Here is a 16,059-nt window from a genome sequence, read left to right as displayed (position 1 = left end):
TCCTCACATATTTATCTATTACTGTTAAGTGACTATTTATTCATCATCACTATATATTGATTATTGGTGTCTGCATTCAAAGACTGAGCAACTGGTACGTTCTCTTTGCTGATTTCGCTTGGACTACTTATTTAAATATTTCTTATTTAATGATTATTTATTTGTCTGTTTGTTGTTTTTATTTGTGCACTACGTGATTGATTTAGATCTCATACCTGTCTAATGACAATAAGAGCATTCAATACAATTGAATTCAATATGAATAGACTATAATGTATTAATATCTAAATATAATTAAAAAATTGTAAATACTTTAACCTACAAAAAACAAACTCTCGCAAGGCATGAATTTTTATTTTCTCTTAGGCTAATTGGGACCTGATGAGCCCCCCGACAAGCTATCACCTTATAGTGGTGGTGGGGTTTGTGTGTATCAGTAATTCTTGGAGCTATGTTGTCGGGGGCCTTGCAGCTCTGGTAGGGTCACCCATGCCAAACTGGTCTGAGGTGAGGAATCATATGAAGAATGGCTCAGAAGACCTCTTATGACCAAAAAGAACTAAGATGTACGATTTCCCTCGCCCGGACGCGGGTAAGCGGGGCCCCACTCTGGATGGTTAGGGGTTAGGGGGCGAGCGCCTGGTGGTCGGGCCTACACCCATGGGGCCCGGCCGGGCACAGCCCCAAGAGGCGACGGCTCACCAATTATGAGAGGGGCCAAAGTGGTCGGGTGCGTCGAACGCTGGGCGGCAGCCCAAGGAGGGCTCCTTGGGGGTCCGATCCCCGGCTCCAGAAACTGGCTCTGGGGGCGTGGAATGTCACCTCTCTGGTTGGGAAAGTGCCTGAGCTAGTGCGTGAGGTCGGGAAATTACGGATTGATGTGGTAGAGCTCACCTCTACACACAGCTTGGGTTCTGGTACCACTCCTCTCGAAGGGGGTTGGACACTTCCACTCTGGAGTTGCTCACGGTGAGAGGCGTCGAGCGGGTGTGGGCATACTTGTTGCTCCCCGGCTCGCTGCCTGTATGTTAGGGTTTATCCTGAGGGACAAGAGGGTAACATCCCTCCGTCTTTGGGTGGGTGGACGGGACCTAACTGTTGTTTGTAAGTATGCACCAAACAGCAGTTCAGAGTGTCCACCCTTTTTGAATTCCTATGTTTGGATTTCTGCGCTTGTCGAATACTTTGAAGACCTCCTTAATTCCACTGACACGCCTTACCATGCGGAAGCAGAGCCAGGGGACTCTGAGGCGGACTATCTTATCTCTCGGGTTGAAGTCACCGACCGAGGTGGTTAAAAAGCTTCTCAGTGGCAAGGCCCCGGGGGTGGATGAGATCCGCCTGGAGTTTCTAATGGCTCTGGATGTTGTGGGGCTTTCTTGGTTGACACGCCTCTGCAACATCGCGTAGACATTGGAGACAGTGCCTATGGATTGGCAGACTTAGATGGTGCTTCCCAATTATAAAAAGGGGGACCGACCGGAGAGTGTGTTCCAATTATATGGGAATCACACTCCTCAGCCTTCCCGGGAAGGTTTATTCTGGGGTGCTGGAGAGGAGGGTCTGCCGGGAGGTCGGATCTCGGATTCAGGAGGAGCAGTGTGGTTTTCGTCCTGTCCGTGGAAAAGTGGATCAGCTCTACACCCTCACCAGGGTTCTGGGGGGGGGGGCATAGGAGTTCGCCCAGCCAGTCTATGTGCTTTGTGGACCTGGAGAAGGCGTTCGACCATGTCCTCCAGGGAGTCTGGTGGGGTATACTCCGGGAGTATGGGGTCCAGTCCCTTTATGACCGGTGTCAGAGTCTGGTCCGCGTAGCCGGCAGTTAGTCGGACCCGTTTCCAGTGGGGGTTGGACTCCGCCAGGGTTGCCCCATGTCACCGATTCTTTTCATAACTTTTATGGACAGAATATTTAGGCGCAGCCGTGGCATTGAAGGGGTCCAGTTTGGTGGCCTCAGTACTGCATCCCTGCTTTTTGCAGATAATGTGGTTCTGGTTGCTTCATCAGGCCGTGATCTTCAAATCTCGCTGGAACGATTCGCAAGAGTGTGAAGCGGTCGGGATGAGAATCAGCACCTCCAAATCTGAGACGATGGTCCTCAGTCGGGAAAATGTAGCAAGCCCTCAGGGTACAGGCCCTCCCCCAGGTGGAAGAGTTAAGGTATGTTGGGGTCAGGTTCACGAGTGATGGAAGAATGGAGCGGGATATCGACAGGCGGATCGGTGCAGCGTCTGCAGTGATGCGGACTCTGCACCGGTCCGTCGTGGTGAAGAAGCTGAGCCAAAAGGCGAGGCTCTCTATTTACCGGTCGATCTACGTTCTCACCCTTATCTATGACCGAAAGAACGAGATCTCGGATACAAGCGGCTGAAATTAGTTTCATGACGCAACGGCGCCATTTTGACGTGACGTCATCGTGTCACGGCGCCGTCAACTTGCAGTTTTTTTGCATGTCGTGTTTTTATGCGCATATATCATTGATTCAGTCATGATTTTTTGTTCATCAAAAGCAGCTTATATGTGAGTAAATACAGTAAGGTGAGAAGCTCGGTGATCCAGGAGGTACTCGGAGTAGAGCCGCTGCTTCTCCGGATTGAGAGGAGCCAGATGAGGCCACGGGGCCGACGTCGGACACGATGGGGAGACAATGTCTCCCGGCTAGTCCAGGAACGCTTTGGGGTCCTCACGGAAGAGCTAGATGAAGGGGCTTGGGAGAGGGAATTCTGGGCTTCCCCGCTGAAGCTTCTGCCCCAGGGACCCAACTTCGGATAAAGCGGAAGATGTGATAAAATGAGTTGAGGGACCTGATGAGTGTAAAAACAAAGAATTGTCTTTTTACATGATGTAGTTTCTGAGAAAAAATGTCCACATCATAAGTGCGTCCAGTTGTAGTCCAAAATTTAACATTGTAGTCTTGTGACAAACAAAAATGTTATGTCCACACATGTGGACACCAGGAAGTAGGAGGTAAAGTACTGGACTCACGGTTTAAGTCGTTCTCCGCTGGATTAAACATGTTTTTGGAGCTTTAGTTCAAGTCCTTTTCATCATATTCGAGAGGTATTTTTCTTTTACAAATATTTCTGTTGTTCTTGTCTTGACACTGCCAAAACGATTCCCAAATTCAATGGCAGCGACATCAGCAGTCTCCTTCTGAGTGGCCCCATGCAGTGTGTTGACATCCTCTTGACATACCAACTTCACGGCCGTATCTACGACGTGAACCAATCATTAGGCTGGTTCATCCACATGAGAATTTGCAGGTTTGCAACTCGGAAGATGCGAGCTTCAGGCGGTGAACAAGAGCACATGCGCAGCAGTGGCCAAGGAAAGCGGCGGCGCTTCGAGGAGAATAACGGTCGCTGCAATGTGCAGCACAGAAATCTGGGGGGAGGAACAAGCCGCTACACCTCAGACCTCATTACCACAGGAGAATTTATTTTTATTTATTTGCAGCAAACAGATCGCCACAACACGCCTGCATCTCCAGAAGGGAAGAGCGTTCATTTCCCGTGTCACTTTTAACCGTATGGCGGAACCCATTAACATTAAAAAAGTTCCTACCAGCTGAAACCTTTTATGCCGCAATGGCGTGCTACTCCTTTAGCATATCAAGGAACGTCAATATTTGGGAGGCATTTTCAACGGCGACTCAAGAAAGATAGGCAAAATTCACTTGCAACAAAAGAGGAAATCGCAAGTAAAATGCATCTAGTCACTATTATGATATTTGGAGCGCCCATTCTCCCTCTACTGTAGATTCCTTCTTCGGCGCTGAGATATGACACCATTTTGAACCCCCATTTTTCATCTGTCTTCCGAATGGGAGTTTCAGCGAGGATTTTGACATTTTTATTGACTTTTTTTTTTATATACGTGAAAAAAATCTGTGATGTAGTGAAGCCGCAAAGTGAAGAAGGATCACAGTACCTTGCAGGCAGAAGTGTATTGTGCAACTGAAAGTTAGGCCTAGGATTTTTTTTATTAGCATGAGCGAAGAGCTCTATGCGTAAGCTCCTCTAGGACTTCAGTTCCACATGGAGCTCTTAGATCAGAGGTCACAAACTACAGCCGGCGGGCCGTATCCGGCCCGCCGGCACATTTGGACCGGCCCTCTGAACAATACCAGAGACGCTATCAGATTTTTTTCCTATTTGGCCTTGAAGACTGGGACGTTTTAATCTTGTGTTTGGTTCATTGCACCCCTGCTGAGCCCACAAATCATCCCAGTGAAGCGGGGCTTCGCATTGCTTCTTTGGTGATACGCGCGGGGAGAGTGTTTCCCTTTGATGCACGCGGGCACGTCCACCATTGCATTCACGTCGCGAGCACAGTGTCACCGAGACATCTGGACAATCGCAGGTGAGGGCGGAGCCCTGGAACCATCGCAGACTATTCAAGCATATAAAAACTGTGCAACCTGTTTGAGAACGGAATAACGGCGAAAAAGTTAGGTAAGAGAAAAATTGATTCAGAATGCAGGGTATTTAACCTGGAGTGGACAAACGATTATTTTTTTGTTCAATGCAAAGAAAAGGCTGTTTTTCTCATCTGTCAAAGAATACAATCTTTGCAGACACTATGAATCCCGTCACAAAGACAAGTATGATAGCTTGCAAGGTCAAATACGAGCAGACAAACTCTCAAAGCGAAAAAGTGGACTACTATCTCAGCAGAATACATTTGTACGCCAAGCTCAGCTGAACCAGGCATCCGTTCGGGCCAGCTTTCGGGTTGCTAAACTGATAGCAAGCAGCGGTAAGCCTTTCACTGAAGGAGAGTTTGTTAAGAAATGTATGGATGCTGTCGCGGAGGAGGTGTGTCCCGAGAAGAAAGATGCATTTAATGCCCTAAGTCTGTCGGCGAGTACAATGACCAGACGCGTTGAAGAAATCGGGAGTAATGTATATGCCCAGCTGCAGCAGAAGACGAAAGAATTTGACTTTTTTTCATTAGCACTGGATGAAAGCATGGACGTGCAAGACACAGCGCAACTGCTCATTTTTATTCGTGGAGTTAGCGCAAACTGAGATATGCGAGGATCTGGCAGCCCTCCAAAGTCTCAAAGGGACTACAACGGGAGAGGATATTTTTGACAAAGTGTGCCAAACCATGGAGAAGTTGGACCTGGACTGGTCAAATCTAGCTAGCATCACGACTGAAGGGGCTCCTAGCATGGTGGGCGAAACTCGCGGTCTAATGGGACGCATGAACCGGGAGTTGGAAAAAAGGGGTCTCACCGCCACTCTACGAGTCCACTGCCTAATTCACCAGCAAGCACTGTGCTGCAAAGTGTTGACGTGAGAGAGATTCTGCTCTGACAACTGAGCTGAACTTTTATCTGTTAAGATTGTGCATGGCACAACAGAAAGTTAATGTTCCATGGCTTTTTTTTCTATGAAGAACCCAGAGAGAGTTATTTAGTTATTATTTATTTCATAGTGTTATTTATTTCCTGTTTTTTCAGTGAAGAACTCAGAGAGGGTTATTTAGATATTATTTATTTCATTAATACTGTTATTATTTGTTTCCTGACTTTTTTTCTGTAAAGAACCTGGAAAGGGTTATTTGGTTATGTGTGGCTTTCTGGAAAACGATAAAAAAATTAAGCTCCCCTACGATTGTCACACTTTTTCTGTTACAAACTGACACCGGCCCCCCATCAGAGAAGGGAAAGGTTATGTGGCCCTCACAGGAAAAAGTTTGGGGACCCCTGTCTTAGATCATGTTTTAAGTGCCCTACCTTTCAGGCATGACAAATACCATCATGAAAAATGCAAACGTGAAGCCTAAGCTCGAATATCCTCCTATTTTACTACTGTCTACTGTTGGGCTGGCTACCCTCAACCAGACGGTGGTATATTTTGGCCACTCTTCATCTCTGTGGGCAGGCTGTGGCCAGACGGAGCATCCCAGCACAGGAGAATAGTATTTGATTTCCCTGACCAATGGACAAAGGCAAGTGGATAAATCCGAAGTTGTACATCAACATTGGTCCACAGAGATTTTGTATGCTCCAGGTAACATCTCAAACCCTTCAACTAGTTGTTAGTTATTACAGCCTGGAGCAGGTCTCCATTGTTGACAGGTATTTTATTATCATAACTAATTAAAACAACAAAAACTGGACAAAGTTACTTTGTAGAAAATGAAATTTACAAGAGAATCATACATTTCCTGCTATGGCAGACAAATCCACGACTACAAAAACGTTACCAACCATCCAGTTGGAGTCCTTGAGTGAATGATGCGTGGGCTGCCGCGTAGTTGTTGAGGTGGTACTCTGCTATGCTGTGAGAAACATTTGGAGGTGATACGTAAAAATTCTCCTATTTAAATAACCCCATTGATGCAGAAAATTAAAAAAATGAAATTAAAGTACATATACAGAAGTATAAAATGAAGAATGACAATCTTGGATGAGATATGCTTATTTATAAACAAATATTACATAGTACACTACAGGGAGTGGAAAATTATTAGGAAAGTTGTCATTTTGAGGATTAATTGTATTATTGAAAAGCCACCATGTTCTTAATGAAGAAAATAAGCAACTTAAGTGCAATACAGTGATACTTCTCACGAAAACCTATAGTTACAAAATTTTCTAGTTACAAAACCCTTCGATATGCAAACCACTGTCCCAAAACGAAAACAAGGTCCAAGTTGCCCCAAAACGTAAATGCATTTCCTGTATCCGTTATTTTATTTGGAAATTGTCACAGTGTGGCTTGCTTTACTTCCACTGGGAGCCTCACACAACAACAACTCTCTTTTGGCCGCCGTTTGTCGTCACGGAGATCTTTATTTAAAATTATTGGTGCGAATGAAATTAATGAGCAGGCCCTGTTATTGATTGAAAAACAGAGTTCTGGAACCAGTTATTTTCGTAAGTAGAGGTACGACTGTATTTTTGGGAGTTGGACTGGAGCTTTTTTTCATTTTACCTATTTTAGGAGTATATCAGTGTGTGCAAGTGAGTATCACTGTGCATAAATATTAGGCAACATGAAAAAAAGAAATATATACCAATTTGTTTTACCAGGAAAACCAATATATAGCCTCAAAATTCACAAATATATTTCTGACATTCAAAAACAAATCAGTGACCAATATAGCCACCTTTCTTGGCAAGATCTCTCAAAAGCCTGCCATCCATGGATTCTGTCAGTGTTTTCATCTGTTCACGATCAACATTGCGTGTAGCATAACCACAGCCTCGCAGAAAGACACTGTTCAGAGGTATATTGTCTTCCCTCCTTATAAATCTCAGATTTGATGAGGGACCACAGGTCTTCTATGGGGTTCAGATCAGGTAAACAAGGAGGCCCCGTCATTGGTTTTTTTTTTTTAGGCCCTTTTTTGCCAGCCATGATGTAGAGTACTTAGATGTCTTTGATAGACCATTGTCCTGCATGAAAATCATGTTTTTCTTGAAGGATGCAGACTTCTTCCTGTACCACTGCTTGTGTCTTCCAGAACTGCCAGTAGGACTGGTATTTGAGCTTGCCTCTCAGTTCAGGGCGGTTATTTTGCGCCTTGGTTTTCCACGCTTCTTGAAATCGTGTTGACTATTTTGAATGAAACGCTTGATGGTTCAAAGATCACACTTCAGAAGCTCAGCTATTTTAAGAGTGCTACCTCCCTCTGCAAGATATCTAAATATGTTTTACTTTTCGGAGCCTGTCAAGTCTCTTCTGAGTCATTATGCCAAAAGAAAGGAACTTGCCTAAAAATTATGCATAGCCGATATAGGGCGTTGAGGTCATTGAACCACACATTACAGAGATGCACATTACCTAATATGCTTATTGGTAGTGGCTTTCAAGCATATACAGCTTAGAGAAAGACAATGTGCATAAAGATGATGTGGTCAAAATAGTCATTTGCCTAATAATTTAGCAGTCCCTGTATTTACTATGATTATCATTTTCTCAGCTACTCTAATAAATACTGAAATCGCTCTTTTACAGTGTCATAAACTACCCACAGTACATACCCTGTTCGCATGAAGGCAAGAGAAAGGCCTGGATTCATCTGCTGTACTTTCTTGGCATCATTCAGAGCACCTGAAAAGAAGTGACACTAATTATTTTATAATCTTTTCATAGAAAATATCTTTGCACCAAAGTTTTTGCGTCATCTGATGCATGAGGCAAAAATTGTTGAAACAGCAACAACTGCAAAATAGCACTTTTAACTCTTCAGTTGCAATTGACAGCAATAAACATATACAATACACAAACCAACCATTTCCATCCCTCCCCATTCATATGGACTGGAAATCTGTCGCGGTGTAAAACCACTGAAACGCAATCGTCAAAGGCAGAGTTAAGGAGTTAAATACACACATTTTACTTAGAATTAAAGTGAAAATGCCAAATGTTGCGATCTGCTGTATTGCAGTATCCACTAGGGCTGAACATCTAATTACGAGTTCCCTGGCGGTTATTGTGATTTCAATTTGTATCAGTTGTCTTTAAATCAAGCTTCAGTGAAAAATTCATGATCTAGACATTACAAACATGAGAAAATTGCAACAGACCATTAAAATAAAATACTGTAATCCCTCAAATCGAGTTGTCGCGCTATTAAATAAATAAATCACTTTTGAAAAATGAGTTAGATGAGAAAGAAAAATTTCAGTTACACGGATAGCACAGCAAACATGTATGCATTCAGTTGTCATGCACATCAGGCCTTTCCTCTGTATAAGGTGTTGTTTCTTTGACTATTGAGTCTTTTTGAGGGTTAAAAGCACTACTGTTGTAGACTGGGATTGTGTCACAGTAAGAAAGTACCCCGGAACCTGAACTCTTTTCCAGTTTCTCCACGTCACTGTTATGATGTAACGGTTGGTAGCTTCCAGCTACTGATTGTAAATGACTAAGTGTTTTGTTTACTAAAATGTTCTGAAACGGTTACCGGGAAAGCGTGCATTATTCACTCAGGTTATAACACCTTTTTGGCGACGAGGAGAAACCGACAGTTTTTCTTCACCATAGAGTTAGGGACGAAAAAGTTTCCGTGTAGTTAGACATGGCTTCAGTCGGCTCACTCACTGAATTTGCTGATAGAGACGGCGACTGGATCGAATATGTCGAAAGGCTGGAGCGCGTTTTCCTGGGAAATGAAATGGATGACGAGCTGAAGAAGAGATTGATTCTTCTCAGTGTGTGTACAAGCTGATGCATAATTTAGCAACACCTCGGAGGCCCGGGGATCTCAGTTTCAAAGAACTGGTAACATTGGTGCAAAATCATCACTGCCAGAAACCATCGGTGATTGTGCAGCGCTTCAAATTCCACACTCATTCACGGAAGCTGGGAGTTTCTGTGGCTACGTTTGTGGTTGAGCTAAGACAATTGTGAGTTTGGGAGTGTGCTTGATGACCTGCTGCATGACAGGTTGGTCTGTGGCATAAATGACGACGCCATGCAGCGCAGTTTATTAGGAGAAACGACGCTTACTTTCAGGAAGGCGCTGGATATCGCTCAGGCTATGGAAACGGCAGCTAGCAACACAAAGGACATCAAGAAAGCTAACGGCAGTGGGCAGCTATCCGCCGTGCATTGTTTGTCCAAGGAAAAGATGACCAAGTCACGAAAATCAGATGAATGTTACCGGTGTGGGGGAGCACATTTTGCCAATGACTGTGGTTTTATCATCACTGCAAAAAAAGGCTAAGAAGTGCAGAGGCAGGGCAAAAGACAAACATAAAAAGGAGTGGAAAATGAAACCCAAAGGGGACACACCACCTGCAGAGTGAGGCACCTGAGGAGGGGTGTGCATATAACAAGTTCAACCTCAAGGAGAGGCGAGCAGACCCCATCTATGCAACACTACAGGTAAATGACAAAGAGCTACAAATGGAGGTGGACACAGGAGCCTAGGCGTCAGTCAGTAATAAGTCAAGCCACCTACCACCGATTGTGGCGCTCAGGACGGACACCAGCACTCAAAGAGACAAATATTAGTCTGAGACAGTATACTGGTGAGTGGATTCCACTTCAAGGAGCTATAGAGGTAAAGGTGCCATATCAAGGCCAGGAGGCCACTGTGAGATTGCTGGTCGTGGAAGGAGAGGGACCTAGTTTGCTTGGACGTGGCATCCTACACGAAATCAGCCTGAACTGGAAATAAATCAGGTATATTACTGTGATCGGAGATATACTTACCAAGTATGCAGACATGTTTAAAGATGAGCTAGGCAGCCTGCGAGGGACAACAGTGAATCTGTGTATCTCAACGAACAGCCACACTTTTTCAAACCACGTTGAGTACCTTTCGCCATGAAACCCAAAGTGAAGGCAGAGTTGGAGAGACTGCAGCAGCTAGCCGTCATCTAGCCTATCGAGTTCTCTGACTGGCCAGCCCCCACTGTGCCAGTGCTGAAAAGCGATGGTAAGCTGCACATATGTGGTGACTACAAATTGATAATAAATCGAGCCTCTCAGCTCGACACCTATCCACTGCCCCGAGTGGAGGACCTGTTTGCTACGCTAGGAGGTGGTCAAACATTTGCAAAGCCAGACATGAGTCATACTTATCAACAACTGATTCTGGATGAAGACTAAGAAATATGTGACAATCAACACACAATGGACTGTTTAAATACAACCGCTTAGTTTTTGGTGTTGCTTCTAGTCCAGTTATTTTCCAGCGTAAAATGGACAATCTTCTGCAAAACATTCCACATGTAGCTGTCTACTTAGATGACATCTTGGTGACAGGCAAAAGTGAAGAGGAGCATCTGCAGAACCTCGATCAAGTGTTGAACAGAATGGCAGAAGCTGGGCTTCGCCTGAAACGCAGCGACGAACTTTAAGAAATGTGTTTTTCAAGCTCCAAGTGTCACGTACCTGGGCCATTGGATTTCAGCTCAGGGCCAGTCTCCACTAGAAGAGAAAGTAAGAGCGAAAACAGAAGCTCCAAATGCAAAGAATGTTGCAGAGCTTAGGTCATTTTTGGGCTTAGTGAACTACTATGGAAGGTTTTTGCCTGATTGGTGTACTGTGCTTACACCCCTTTATCAGTTGTTGCACAAGGGCAGTCCATGGCAATGGAGAAAAACACAACAGAAAGCATTTCAGCAGGTAAAAGAACCGTTCCACTCATCACGCCTGCTCGTGCATTTTGACCAAGACAAGGACATCATCGTATCCTGTGATGCTTCACCATATGGCGTGGGAGCTGTCCTTTCCCACCACATGGAGAATGGAACGGAAAAGCCTCTTGGATATATGTCACGTACACTTACAGCAGCTGAAAAAGGCTATTCACAGCTCGAGAAGGAAGGGCTAGCTGTAGTTTTTGCTGTAAAACGTTTTCATCAGTACCTGTATGGCCGTGCTTTTACTATTTTTACAGACCACAAGCCCCTATTAGGTCTATTTGGTGAGACGAAAGGTATCTCAGCCATGGCTTCAGCACGTGTACAGCGCTGGGCATTAACATTGTTAGCGTTCAGGTATCGTTTAGTCTACAAGTCAGGGAGTGAAAATTCAAATGCTGATGCTTTCAGCCATCTGCCCCTTCCTGACACTCCAAATCTGTGTAGTCTACCCCCAGAGACTGTGTTTCTGCTAGACAGACTGTTAACCTCACCTGTGACGGTCAAACATATAAAATTGTGGACTGATAGAGACCCAGTTTTGTCACAGGTTAAGCACCGGTTGATGCAGGGCTGGCCCACAGCAGTTGAGTAGGAAGAGCTTAAACCTTATGCTAAGTGGCAACAAGAGCTCAGTGTTCAGGATGGCTGCATCCTGTGGGGATCCAGAGTCATTGTCCCACCCCCAGGAAGAACACAGATCATAGAAGTCCTACATGAAGCCCATCCAGGGGTTTCCCGCATGAAAAGCCTCGCCAGGTCTTTTGTGTGGTGGCCTGGGTTGGATGCGGTCTTAGAAGAAAAGGTAAAAATGCATGTTCACAATGTCAGATGATCCAAAAGATGCCAATAGCAGCTCCACTCCACCCATGGGAGTGGCCTAGTCGTCCATGGTCCAGACTCCATCTGGATTTTGCTGGTCTTTTTATGGATAGGGTGATCCTGGTGTTAGTGGATTCACATTCTAAGTGGCTCAAAGCACACATTATGTCAAACATAACAGCTTCAGAAACTGCTGACACACTCGGAAGCATTTTTGCTACACACGGTCTGCCAAGTACCGTTGTCGTCGATAATGAGCCTACTTTCACCAGTGATGTTTTCAAGGAATTCATGGAGAAAAATGGAATCCGCCACGTTCGTACTGCACCTTATCACCCCACCTCAAACGGCTTAGCAGAACGTTTAGTTGAGACACTGAAAGTGGGTCTGAGAAAAATGTCAGGATATTCACTGAAAGTGAAGCTTTCACGTTTCCTGTTCCAGTACCGGCTTACTCCCCACTCAACCACTGGTTTATCCCCAGCTAAGATGCTGATGGGAAGGAGACCCAAATCTCATCTAGATCTGCTTCATCCAGATGTGGGAGCCAGAGTTTCCGGCTCACAAGATGATCAAAAAGCTAGGAGAGACTGGCATGCTAGATAACAGCTGTTTAAACCAGGAGACAGCGTTTATGTGAGAAACTTAGGCAGTGGCTCACCATGGCTGCCAGGTGTCATTCACCGTAACTCTGGTCCTGTGTCTGTTATTGTGGATCTACAGGATGGCAAACTGATTCGAAGGCACCTTGACCACGTGCGAGTCTGCACTGATGGAGGGGAAGGAGCTTCAGATTGTTTCACACGACAACAGTGAGAACAGGTCTATGGACTGTATGGTTGTACCAGTTGAACCGGAGCACACTGATGAGCTGCCAGTGCAAGCTGGTCCACCTTCACCAGCCCCAAAACCTTCCAACGATGCACTGTCTGCTCCCAAAACTGTGAGCACTACTGCAGAACTGAGAAGGTCAAAGAGGCACCTCCTGATAGACTGCGTTTCTAAAATCAAGAAATGCCCACGTGTTAACAAAAATGTTGTTTTGAGTTAAAAACAAACAAACAAAAATGACAAGTCAGTTTAAATGTTTCATATCTACAAGATATTTGTCCTTGGTTAAGTGTGAATCTGTTGCTAAGAGTAAGAGTTGTATTTAGGACTTTTAAACAGTGACTAAAATGCTACATGTTTATGCAAGTTGAGCCTTGTTATATATTTCAACTTTAGGGGGCAGAAGTGTTATAGACTGGGATTGTATCACAGTAAGAATGTACCCCGGAACCTCAAGTGTTTGCCACAGTTTCTCCACGTCACTGTTATGATGTAACGGTTGGTAGCTTCCCGCCACTGATTGTAAATGACGAAGTGTTTCTTTTACCAAAATCTGAAACTGTTACCGGGTAAGCGTGCATTATTTACCCAGGTTATAAAAACTACAAGCACATGTAAGTCAACCGCCTCACCCCCTCTGGGATATTTTGAATTGATTTACCGTAATGCTTGGAGTACACGGGCGGGCTAGTTTTAGGATCTGCTTATTTGACCATGAGAACATAAATGACCACTGGATTGACCGCAGTAAGAAGCGTGCTGGCAAGAAATGAAACCAGTCAGTCAAACGTCAGGGTCATACAATTTTTTTATTTTAGTGCAAACCGCAAGCTGCAAACCAACTGATTGGGCACTGTCCATTTTAGAGAAAATTTCATCTTTTTAAATGCGCCCTATAGGTGTGAATATATGGGAATTTCTTTGCCAGTGTGCTTATTTATTGAGAAGTAATTTCAAAAGTGTCCCTTCCCATCGTGGAGAGAGAAATAAATGTGAAAATCTTAACTCGGCTCTTTTACTCTATCTTTGGGTTAACAGAAACACAGAAAATGACACAATTGAGACCTGAAATTTTTGAACAATTGTGCATTGATAAACCAAAGGTCAGACAAGAATGCAGATTTAAATATTTTTGGCCGCAAGGCCTAGTGGGCAGGCATGTGTTTTATCGTGATCATTTTTGTCACATTGCCCAGACCTAGCTAAAACTATACTAAATTATATTTAGTGTCATTATAAAACAGTAATCCCTCGAATATCACACTACAAAAATAAGGGTACACAAGTACAATTATCAAGAAGTGTATTTATTAAATGTTACAGTTATATGAATAGGAAAAGACTAATGTATTCATTTCTAAATATAATTTAAAAATAAAAAAAACAAATACTTGAAATACTGTACTCAGTCACAATAGTTCCTGTGCGCTTAATTCAAATCCCCGCCATAAAACTGGTTATTGGGAGCTTTAGTCCAAGTCCTCTGTCAGATTTGAGAGGCATTGGATCATCGATGGAATCTTCAGGAGGCTCCGTAGGGGCAGAAGCAGGAGCTTCTTTGAGAGGGTTTCGGCACACAGGGAACATCCACCCGGTGTCCACCATTTTTCTTCTTCGGCCATTTTTCTGAATGGCAAGCGGAAGACAGGGACATGTCTTCCGTTTGCAAGTTTCAGCGTGAATTTTGACATTTTTATGAACATTTTGTACATGTACAGATGCCGTGAATGTTCAAGGATGACAGTAGTCTTACTATTCAATAGATTTTCTGTTTTAAAGATGTAAACTTACAGCTGTAGTTTTTGAGAAGTATGTAGGCATATGCACGCTGACAGAGCCACTCAGCATTGTCAGAGTCTCCTTCCAAGGCGTCATTCAGTGCCTTCAAACAAAAAAAAAAGTCAAATTAGAGCTGCATTCATGATACTTAAGAATTTAGTTCAAACAAAGGGCTTACCAAAAAAATCATTGCTTTAAAAAAAAGAAATATTCAGCCGGTTGTCGCCTCTATTCTTATTTTTTATTATTATTATTTTATTTACTTTAGATGCCAGACAGAGAGACAGGGAGAGCGAGAGCGAGACAGAGAACGCGAATTATAGTCCGAAATATACCGTTTTTCTAATTAAGGCTAACAACAGTGGTCCGCGGCAGCAAAGTGGCTGGGAAACACTGCTCTTTAAAATTGTCAAATTTTTCCTTTTGAAATTAGCAAGTCAAAATGATCCATGTTGGTGGCACCTGAGCATGCAGCAGCTTCAAGCGGTCCCTACCTGTGCACACTTCGCATATTGTGTGTTTTGTCGCAAGTTGTTAGTCAATACATTGACTTTGACATGTACATTTATGTGTATGTATGTATGTATATATGTGCTAAGCAACACGCTTATTTAATTATATATTTATTCATGTATTTATTTCTTGACCTACTTATTACCTATCTATTTATGTCTAAAATGCCTTTCCTATTCCTGCATCCTCACCCTCTTGCCACTGGAACAACGAAATTTCCCGAATACGGGATGAATAAAGTTATCCAATCCAATCCAATCCAATACCGGACATCAACATCAAATATAATCGCATACTTATTAAAAATCGGTTTCAAGCAATAAATTACTAGCGGCTTCCAACGCCCGCACAACATTCCGGCAAAGGATCCGGCGTCGGGAGAGGAAGCAGAAGCGAGGCTGTAGACCTGACTAAGGTCAGAAAGCAGCCACATAAACCACCTCTGCCGAGCACCTACCTCTCAGACGTCAGATGGCGAGCACCAAATTAGTGTGTTTGCCGTCATACTGGGTGTATTGACAAAAGAACTATATATCCCAGCAGACACTGCGCAGTACTTTTCTACGGGGAAAATAGTGGTCGGGGGCTGCTTGCCGTAATTGTGAGAGCTGTAGAGGATGGTGTACCCTATCGATTGATTTTTTTTATTTTATCGTGATAAGAAATGTAGTATTGGTCCATATTTAAAGCGCACTGGATTATAAAGCCGTCTATTTTGGAGAAAATTTAAGACTTTTAAGTGCGCCGTATAGTCGTGAAAATACGGTAAGTATTTAGTCAACCACCAATTGTGCAAGTTATCCTACTTGAAAAGATTAGAGGCCTGTAATTATCAACATGGGTAAACCTCAACCATGAGACATAATGTGGAAAAAAAAAAGAATCTTTTTAAAGAATTTATTTGCAAATCATGGTGGAAAATAAGTCTTTGGTCAATACCAAAAGTTAATCTCAATACTTTGTTATGTACCCTTTGTTGGCAATAACGGAGGCCAAACATT

General features: G+C 43.7%; 1 protein-coding gene across 1 annotated transcript in view; it reads right to left on the bottom strand.

Moving 5' to 3' along the window:
* The window catches only part of sugt1 (SGT1 homolog, MIS12 kinetochore complex assembly cochaperone), a 68,083-nt gene that overhangs the window by 39,390 nt on the left and 12,634 nt on the right, over positions 1–16,059 (bottom strand). Inside the window, exons 3-5 of the mRNA XM_077616086.1 lie at positions 14,558–14,648; positions 8,000–8,069; positions 6,221–6,291 (exon numbers count right to left, since the gene is read on the bottom strand). Coding sequence (XP_077472212.1) covers positions 6,221–6,291; positions 8,000–8,069; positions 14,558–14,648 — 232 coding nt within the window. The remainder of the gene's footprint in view (positions 1–6,220; positions 6,292–7,999; positions 8,070–14,557; positions 14,649–16,059) is intronic.

This window comes from Stigmatopora argus, chromosome 12 (assembly GCF_051989625.1).
Source record: "Stigmatopora argus isolate UIUO_Sarg chromosome 12, RoL_Sarg_1.0, whole genome shotgun sequence".
Classification (NCBI taxonomy): domain Eukaryota; kingdom Metazoa; phylum Chordata; class Actinopteri; order Syngnathiformes; family Syngnathidae; genus Stigmatopora; species Stigmatopora argus.
This window is presented reverse-complemented; position numbering and strand designations above follow the sequence as displayed.